This window comes from Limulus polyphemus, unplaced genomic scaffold (genome assembly GCF_000517525.1).
Source record: "Limulus polyphemus unplaced genomic scaffold, Limulus_polyphemus-2.1.2 Scaffold545, whole genome shotgun sequence".
Classification (NCBI taxonomy): Eukaryota; Metazoa; Arthropoda; class Merostomata; order Xiphosura; family Limulidae; genus Limulus; species Limulus polyphemus.
Genome location: NW_013666155.1, coordinates 48,302 through 58,275, shown reverse-complemented (window position 1 = coordinate 58,275; position 9,974 = coordinate 48,302). Strand labels below are relative to the sequence as shown.

Here is a 9,974-nt window from a genome sequence, read left to right as displayed (position 1 = left end):
CGGGAACAGTTCTGTTGAAAGTTGTGAAGAGAATACTTTTATTTAAAATTGTGTTCAGTGATAAGGAGATGGTTGTTGCACATTCCATCGTTATTTTTCTAATCGTCCGAATCTTGAATACCAAAAGTGTGAAATTTTTTTATGGATTTTTGCTTGTGGTGCCATTCAATAGATGGCGCCACATTCTATTTATTAATCCTACCACATACATAGATACATGCTACGTCCATTATAGCAAATTTTGTTGTTTGTATTTTGTGTGATATGTTTGGGTTGAAAAGGATTATTTAATTGTACAATTTTTTTAAAGGGTTTTGTTATAAATTAATTTCATGGAAAAAGAGGAGACATCCCTTGTAGTTATCTTGTATATTTTAGGGATTTCAATATTATTTTCTTTGCTTTCTTGTACACTGAAAGAGAATCGTATTGCATTATGTTATAAAAGGTTTTATTATTATTCTTAATCCCAATTTTGCTTTCATTAGATTTATTCGTCTTTGATTATTTCTTTATAAAATACAACCAGCAGTTCAACGTTTCTCTACTTTTATACCTTTCCTCCGTTATACGTCCTGCCCTTTTCATAATTCTTCCTACTTAAACAAGACAGCACTTACTTATTCTTAAGGTTTTGTATTGCGTTTGAAATTGAGGTTATATAATACTTACAATGCGTAAATTTTAGTTTTGTATTTTATCTTTAAAATGCTTATTTTATGCATTTTATTCTGTATTTTGTGTAAAGGACTTACTTTGTATTAATATGCATTTTTGATTTTATTGGTTTTATTTTTATAATATTCATTTTAAAGGGGTTTGTTTTGTTCTATGCTACATGTTTAGATAGTAGTTTGGTGATAGTGAAGGAGTTCGTTTTATCTACAAACTTAAAGATTTGCAGTTCATTTAGTGTATTACCATACTGTACATCCCCTGCCTTTATTACATTTGTCTAACTTAACTGGATCACACTGTCAATTGGTGTTAAACTGAAAGTTGGTTTGATACTAAGCATAAGTGGTTTTGGTATGCAAATACCACCTTTATCACTCTTCTATAGTATATATTTCGTGTTTATAAAATTTTGGAACATTTTTAAAATTCTGGTTTGGAACATACAAAAGTCTGATCAAGTTTGTGCTAAATTCAGCATTAGGTATTATTTTTTTGTAAAAAGGTCTGATCATGGAAGCTACATTAACATTTTGCAACTTGTCCTGAAATGCTTTATACTTCTCTAAGATAACAAATAATGCATTACTTGATTGTCTATAATAGTAGTTTCATATTCAGATATTACTAGAAATCAATAAATGCAATTACCTTTTCTATAATGGTAAATGGGGCAGTTGACAGCTAGAGGATTTTTACAATAGGGCTATAAAGAATGTTGGTGATGAGACTGTTTGAAATTGTGAACAAAAAAAGCCTTTCTTGTAAAATTAGGTTTCTATTCATAACTGAAAGTCTAAATTCTTAAGAAAGGGTTTTAGATCATACAATAAAATGTTACCTCTGTAAGTTTTCATTATCGGCAATTTTTGGTGAAAAAAATATCATTATAACATAGAAAGAAAAAAAAAAGGAGAAAAGAGCGACTATTAGGGTTTGTAAAATTTTACTTTTCAATCTGCATTTTATTGTATTAGGTTATATTTGACATACTCAGTCGCCCACACTTGTGTTGTTTTTTCAAAAAGCAGTCTAGTCCACAGATTGAGGGTGTTTTGACAAATGAGGAAATTTTGAAAGCAATGCATCTAATATTTGGTGGGGTAAAGTTTCATAGGTTTATCAAGTTTTATAATTCACTTGTAACCACATAAGTAGAATGGCATAAGTACTAAATACTTTCAATTTGTTTTTTAATTTTCTGTCATTCACCAATAAAAAGCTATCAATGGACTGAGGACATCTTGGAAAACAGCTCTTCAATTTGTATTCTGTGAAAAAAACCCAAAAAACACATTAACATCTGTATGAAAACTTGGTTCAGTTTTGTATCCCTTTATTTATGGTTAACGAATCACAGTACTTCAAGTCACTAATAATGTGTCACAGTATGCAAAATAAGCTGGACTCTTATGTTTGACTCCTTACCATCGAACTTACAAAGACACAATATCAAAAATATGGAAGTTGCATTTTTCATAAAGTTATAGCAAGACAATCAAAAGTAGTGACAAACCCATTAAAAATGTGAACAATTGGTGTGTGTTTAAAAAACAAAACAAAAAATTAACTAGCCTTCAATACAGAACTGTATACAAGAATTAATCTGTAAACACTGGTGATTTAAAAAAAATATTGAAAGGTTGAAATTATATATAAATCAATTACAAAATTTCCACTGTTATAGACTTCATATTGCTCTGGAACTAATTAAAATTACAGGACATATTTATCCTTCAAAACACTTAATGTTGTACAATGAAATTAGGATACAAACATAATTTACCATAAAATTGGCATTTCCAGAATAGTTAAATTATAAAATGCTTCCCCCCTCTCTTTTTAGTCTAATGCTCCCTTCTTCATACCTTTTTATATGTACACACAGAATTTGATATAATTATCGAATCACTGTGAATAAAGTGTATCAGAAACACATACAATTGGAATGTCACTCATCTATTGTGCAAAAACTAACTGCACCAAAGAGCAGTCATGTGTTGATAGTTTACACTGTGGCTGGTTGATAAGCAATCAATCAGAAAGTTTAAAACCAACAAGATAAAAGTTGTATTAAAAACCTAACACAAAAACAACAACAGGCAGTCACACTGTTTCCAGGACTGAAATACCACATGAAAAGCATGTAGAAATAAAGTTCTGGGTAGTCAAGGCTACTCCATGCATAAAAATTATGGTGAAAATCAATGTTATAGTAGAAGCTGTTTGCATGAAATAGGCACTGTGTATTCTGTGAAAAAACCCAAAAAACACATTAACATCTGTATGTTAAATAGAAATGGTTGAGGCAAAAAACCAAAACTCTCTAAGAGTGATGTTAAGTATTTCAGGGTATGTTCTTTACCAAATCATCAAGAGTCAAGGACAGATCTTGCCAACAGCCTTCCTGTAAATAAAGATGTGAATGTCATATTTAGAACAGTAAGATACATATACATTAGCATGAAGTGGCTTCAATGGAAGTCTTAGTTGTTAGAAAATCACTGCTGAGAAGAAGTAACCAAAAGCTTGAAACTGGCAATGAACCACAAACCATAGAATAAGCAAAGTTGGAGACATACATTTTATAGATAAATGGAAGTTTGTAATGTTTGGCAACAATCAATGACAGTTTGATTAATGGAAGAGAAGAGAATATTGTGACTGTCAATTTACACTATATTAATTAAAGATAGTAGGGGATAAGTACAACTTTGGGGCTGCATCTTAGCTATATAAAAGTGATGGCACCTTGACTGCTTACAAGTAGATTCTGATTCATCATACCATTCCCTCAGGTACACAACTCATTGGGTGCAGATTTATCTTTCATCAAGACAATGATCTTAAACATACAGCACATATAGTGAAATGATATCTTGACAGTAAAGAGGCCAATGGAAAACTCGCAACCATGGCTTGACCTACACAAAGTCCTAGTATGAACATTACTAAAGGTATATGGGTGCAAAACAACTTGGCTGAATTGTGTGGAATAATACAGGATATTTGGAAAATATTCTACAATTGTGCATTAATAAACTGCATGGCAAATGAAAATAATGTTGTAATGTTTAGTGTAAAGCAAATGGTTTAGATACAAATTACAAGTGCATTTTACAACGTACTTTTATTTTGTATCATAATGTTTAGTACCATTAATAAGCTCACTGTCTATTTACCATTACTCATTGGTTAGGAGTCTTATATGTACAGCTTTGTATTTCCATTACTGTATATACCTTATATACCTCTTTACCATTGATGTGAATACCAGAATTAAATATAAAACAGAATTATAGCTACCCATTTCCAGGAAATCATTATTTAAGATGAAAACAAAAATTAAAGAAACTTTGATGCATATGAACAAAAAATATCAAATCAATGTAGTCAATTCAGCAATTACCTAAACTTAGGATTATTGACAGGAAAAAAAAAAGTGTAGTTGGTTAACTGTTTAAAGAGAAATCTGTGGTAAGTTTGGGTACATATATGTAATTTGAGATTAAAATCTATTTAGGTTAGTTTAAAAGTACAGAAGGAAGTAAAAAGTGCAATCCTGAGATCATTATTTATAATTAGGTTAACATGGAACTGCTATAGGATGAGAAAACTGGTCTGCCTGTGTAAAGAAAAATGAAGTACTTTACAAATCTGTAATTCTGTTAACTGAGACCTGCTATACAAAGAGCAAACTATGACATGTTAAATAGCAAAAAAAGAAAAGAAGCTAAGTTCTAAGGATATTTCAGTTACTAGAAAGAACCTGATTGAAAATCTGAATATAGATAGTACAACAAGTTTTGTACAACTAGAATTTTTTCCATTTGAAAGTTTTAGATCTATACAATTAAATGCATGGTAATGAAACTAGAGAATTTCTTTTTAAGTTAATCCTTATCAAAATTCTATCATTTGCTTGAAAACAAATTCTATTTCGCTTTTCAAATAAACTGTAGTATTAAAGTAAAAAAAATGTGAAGACAAAATCACTGACATATGCTATGATTAATTGCAGTGTATGGCCAAAATTAGGTTTAAACCTTTAAACATTAACAAAAGGTGTATAAAAACATTTTATCTACCACTGATAATCCCTCAGTAATAACAAATTTATGTTGTTGTTTGTTGCTTTTTCAGCTGGAAGGTATAATGTATGACGAAACATCACAATAATATCATTAATATTTTCAAACATTTCATTCTTATATAACTGGATCAATTCAGGCTTTGTCAAGATATCTCATTTACAGCATTTCAATTTCATTTTTGTTTTCTTTAAAATTTAATAATTTCATATCAGGTTTAAAATTTCCATTTTATCTAATGCAGTTTCAAAATTACCACTAACTGAACATGTCATACCTTATACTTGGGAATAAAAACTGGAATCAGATGAGTAGCATACTGTGCTTTGTTATCTAGTTACTTACTTATCATGACAAAACTTCATGTACACCAGTTTTCAAACACAATCTTTAATTAAGTTTCCAAAATTCTAAATAAAACCTAACATACTTGAAAAATGCTTTTGATGAAAACAACTTCCTTTGAAAAATGTTGATTTTCAAATACACATCTCTCTCTCTCAAAGATTAGTAAACAAAGATTTTCCATAAAAAATTATCAACTAGCTTAAGTTTTAAAAATTTGCTTAATCTTTCCTTGATCAATTTATTGACATTTAAATTTACTGCAGATTGATTATCTCAGTTTTTGCAACAAGTTCTTAAAAATTGTTTGAAATGTATTTTTAACTTACAAATCAAAGGGTTTGATAAGATTGTAAAAAGTGTTGTCAATAACACGTATAATGGACAGCAATCAATAAAGATAATTTTATATAAAAATAGACCTTTAAATTTCCTTATGTGCAAATCTAATATCATACAAAGAATTTATATAACAAATATGTTAAAAACACTAGTGTATGTGTGTGTAGAAATATACCTATATATATTTCAAGCTTAAACATTTTTTACAGTTCCAAATGCAAGATGACAAGAGACTAATTGGACTGACTTGTATGCATCTCAAAGGATGGCAAAGATATTAGTACAAAAATATTGAATTTAAAGTCAAATATCTTTGTAGGCTGATGCTTCTATAAAAATATTTTCAAAAACATTATATCAGTTATATCATTCGAAGCTTATATTCAGGAAAAAAAATTGGGATCCTAATTAAAAAATGATTTGAAAGAAATTTGTTTAAACATTCAGTTAATTACATTTTAACACAATAACTTCCTGGATCATAGCATTACTCTGTAAAACCACAAAAACTATATTTAATAAGTGCCAATTTTTGAAACCTTTTTATATAATAACACAAATGATTATACTTATGGTATATAACTTTCTATGTTATTCTCTTATTAAAAATGACTATTTTTGAAAATACACTAGCATCACTTGCACATATAATCATCTAGTGATAAAAAGGTTTTTGTCATAATGATATTTACAATTTTCATATAAACCAATAAATGTTAATTCTTGCAATTCATATATTTTGAAGTCATAATTTATCATAAACTGATCTAGCAGACCTGGAATATTTAAAGGTATAAAAAAAAAAACTAAAGAAATTCAATTTCAATCAGTGAGTCTTGAAAACATATTTGAATTCAGTTTTTAAATAAACAATTAATTGGATCAAATGTAAGAACTCTTGTCACATCAATGTATATACAATACTGGGAAGTAGCTATCATAAATTGTATTTTCCACTTATTGAAAAAAAGCAATATAACTGAGAAAGCTAAAAACAAAGGAAATGTTGAGACACTAGTGTAAAAGCTTCTGAAGCTACTTGGAATTTTTGTGAAACACGTAAAATCTAGACATTTTTTTTTTGTCTCATACGTCTAATTACAAGTTGGTCAACCAGAAAACTAAAGAATGGTGCAGCATCTCTTTTTATTGCTGGGTTTGGATGCTTTAACAAGTGGGCGCTCAGCTGCTTGAAATTTTCTGAAAAATGAATAATTCATAATAAGTTTTTAAAATAGACAAATATGGATTTATATTAACCACTACTTCATATCATTGTAGAGACATAAATTAAAGTATTATTGAATAATAACTGTATTTATGATGTAAAGAAGTTGATATATTTCTCTGTTATAATTATTCATAATTCAGTATAATGGCAGTTGTAGAATCAAAACTTAACATCAGAAAGGAAGATAAAAACAAACACAAAACTCATTAAAAATATAATCTAAAAATTAAGTTTAAAACTAACAGCAAATAAACTAAGACTGTAGAAAGTTAAAATAACTTCAACCAAACAAAAGTTTTCCGTTAATTTAGCTTCTGTTACCTGAATAATTTACTTATTGTCCAAACAATAATATTTTACTGACACAAAGTCACTTGCCACACTAAGATTAAGTAGCAAATAAAAATCTTGGTTATTAGCAGCTAACAAATTGAAAAACTTAAAATTTTACATTGGTGTTAAAGTTTGCCCAATTACGAGTTTATTTTATTAATAAAGGTCTATAAAATTCAATACCAGAAAAGCCTATAGCTCCAGTGCTTTCATAAAATAAATTTTCCTTCTAAAAATGCTTGAGTTATCAGATTTCCAAAATGTTATTATAAATTATATACAATCTTGATCACACATGCTTTTTTAGTAAAGTCTCCTGGTGAACACTGACATTTAAAAACTAATGGATTTGTCTATTATTCTTGGATCAGTATATTGTATATAACCTATCTTTTTTTGCAGCTAATAATAATAAGACTTTCTAGAGACATTGACATGTTTTATTCAAATTGTAACTGCATTATTCGAGAAACAAAAGGGGTAACACATTCACACTACAGATAGCCTGAAGGCATGAAAATTAGGCCAATCTCACAGTCTTCAAGTTAGGTTATATGGTGAAAAAGTAGCTACCATTTTAATAAAATTCTCTCTTTCCAAGTTCATATCTTAAGCTTCATTATTGAAATGATTTGTTTAATTGACAGAGGAACATAGTCAAGGTCACAACTTCATAAATACATATATATGATAAATATAATAACAGTAATTATTATACATACAGAAAGTCAAACTATACCCGCACTATGACTGTAACAGATAGCTTTAAAAGTGTTTTCAACAACTTCTATGTGTCACACCTATAAGAACTCAAGTACTCATTGACGAGAACCATTCAATACTTTTGTTGTAGTTATTGGTCATACAATTGAAATCCTACTCACAAAAAGAATAATTCAGAAACTTGTTATCATACATTACTCTGAGTAGATAGTCATTTGAAGTAACAAACATTAATTCACTGGAAAATGCAGCTAATAATTCTGAAAGTACCTGTTATTATACATTACTCTGAGTAGATAGTCATTTGAAGTAACAAACATTAAATTCACTGGAAAATGCAGCTAATAATTCTGAAAGTACCTGACATGGCGAACCAGGTCATGGAATGCTGCATCTACGTTCAGTCTATGTTTAGCACTGCACTCCATGTAAGGTATTTTTAACTGGTTGGCTAGTTGCTGGATATCATTCTGTGAAACCTAAAATGGCAAAATTGAACAGATATATATTATAAAAAATATTTAACAAAACTTCTAAACTTTTGTATTACTGTTATTAGTAAGGTGGTTAATTGAATTTTTTTCAGCTCCACAGAAAAAGAAAAAATTACCAGAATAAAGATATTTTCAAAAGGTGGCATTTTATATTCTTTCTTATCTCCACAATTTTCTCTAGATATGGTATGCTAATCCATCTTTCTGAGAATATCATATATTACATTGGTACTAAATTATCTTTAAGTTCACTTTCTTTTCATATTTATTCCTATATTGTTGTTGAACCTTTTAGTTTTTCTGTTGCATTCAAGAGACTTTGCTGCTCTCTTTATTCTTATTTCAGGTTGTTGTTCTAGAGTTGTGTTGGTTTTTCTGTTGCATGCAAATAACTGCTGCACACTTTATAGTTATTTCAACGTGTTGTTCTGGAATTGTGTTGGTTTTTCTGTTACATGCAAGTTACTCTGCTGCACAATTTAGTTATTTCACCGTGTTGTTCTGAAGTTGTGTTGTTTTTTATGTTGCATGCAAATAACTGTTGCACACTTTATAGTTAACAACACGGTGAAATAGTAACTTGCATGTAACAGAAAAACCAACACAACTCCAGTTGCTGCACACTTTATAGATATTTTACTATGTTGTGCTAGAGTTATGTGCATTGGTTTTTCTGTCACATGTAATTGACTTCACTGCATACTTTTCAGTTTTGTTATATTCTTTGATAGATTGTTGATAGCAGTGTTCATGATGAAACTTAATTGAATGGATGACAACAGGCAGTTGCTGTCCATTCAGCTAAGTTTCATTTTGCTATACTGTTCTGCAGTTATGTATGTTTAACCATAATATTATTGTTACACTGAGACCTCTTGTAATTATTACACTATTCTAGATGTAGTTAAAATTTTTATCCTATATTAGATGGCTTGTGTGTAGTAAGTAGAGAGCAGTTTGTTTAACGTAGCTGGATCAAAATAGATGTTTTGAAGGCAAACACTCTCAAAATTTAAAGAACAATAATTGTGTGCATGTTTTGATTTATATCTTTTAATACAATTCCCTCCCACATATACACTTAACTATTTTTATCATCTATGTATTATATTTTAATACAGAACTAAATGTACTAGACTGTTATAGCAATGCATCTGCTCTCTAAATATACAATGTTCATAAAGCTATGTTCTATATTGCAGTGGTTCCCAAACTGTGGATAGCCCCCAAGTAATGGGTTGCAAGTGATATTAAAGCTGTTGTAGAACAAAACATAGTGAAAGATAAACATATTATATCTTAGAATTATTTATAAGGGAACTACTAGACTTTACTGAAATGTATTAGAATAGTATACCACTCACCCAGCTGAGCAGGAGTCACAAAAAAAATAGCCTGGCTACTCAGGTGAGTCATAAGTTGGGAAAGTCTACTCCTGCTCCAATGTTAAAATTCAGAAAGTGACTACTAGTGGTTATTAAAATGTGTGTTAGCAAAATAAGTTTGATGAATTTACATTTGATTAAACATATGCTGGGAAAAAAAAATAACATCATCATTACTATACACTATACACATACACACAGTAAATTGAGATATCTCCATTTGCTTCCAAAAACTTCACTTTTTCTGAATGTTATTATATGCAAGAAATACCATTCTCTGATGTTCTAAGTCACACTTGTTGCCCACCAACAACATTGGAAATTCATCACGGTCTTTTACCCGTAAGATCTGTTT

General features: G+C 29.3%; 1 protein-coding gene across 1 annotated transcript in view; it reads right to left on the bottom strand.

Annotated features, from left to right (window-relative positions):
* Positions 1-1,977: 1,977 nt before the first annotated feature.
* The window catches only part of LOC106459001 (ras-like protein 2), a 25,935-nt gene continuing 17,938 nt past the window's right edge, over positions 1,978-9,974 (bottom strand). Inside the window, exons 5-7 of the mRNA XM_022385378.1 lie at positions 9,891-9,968; positions 8,101-8,219; positions 1,978-6,653 (exon numbers count right to left, since the gene is read on the bottom strand). Coding sequence (XP_022241086.1) covers positions 6,575-6,653; positions 8,101-8,219; positions 9,891-9,968 — 276 coding nt within the window. The 3' untranslated portion in view covers positions 1,978-6,574. The remainder of the gene's footprint in view (positions 6,654-8,100; positions 8,220-9,890; positions 9,969-9,974) is intronic.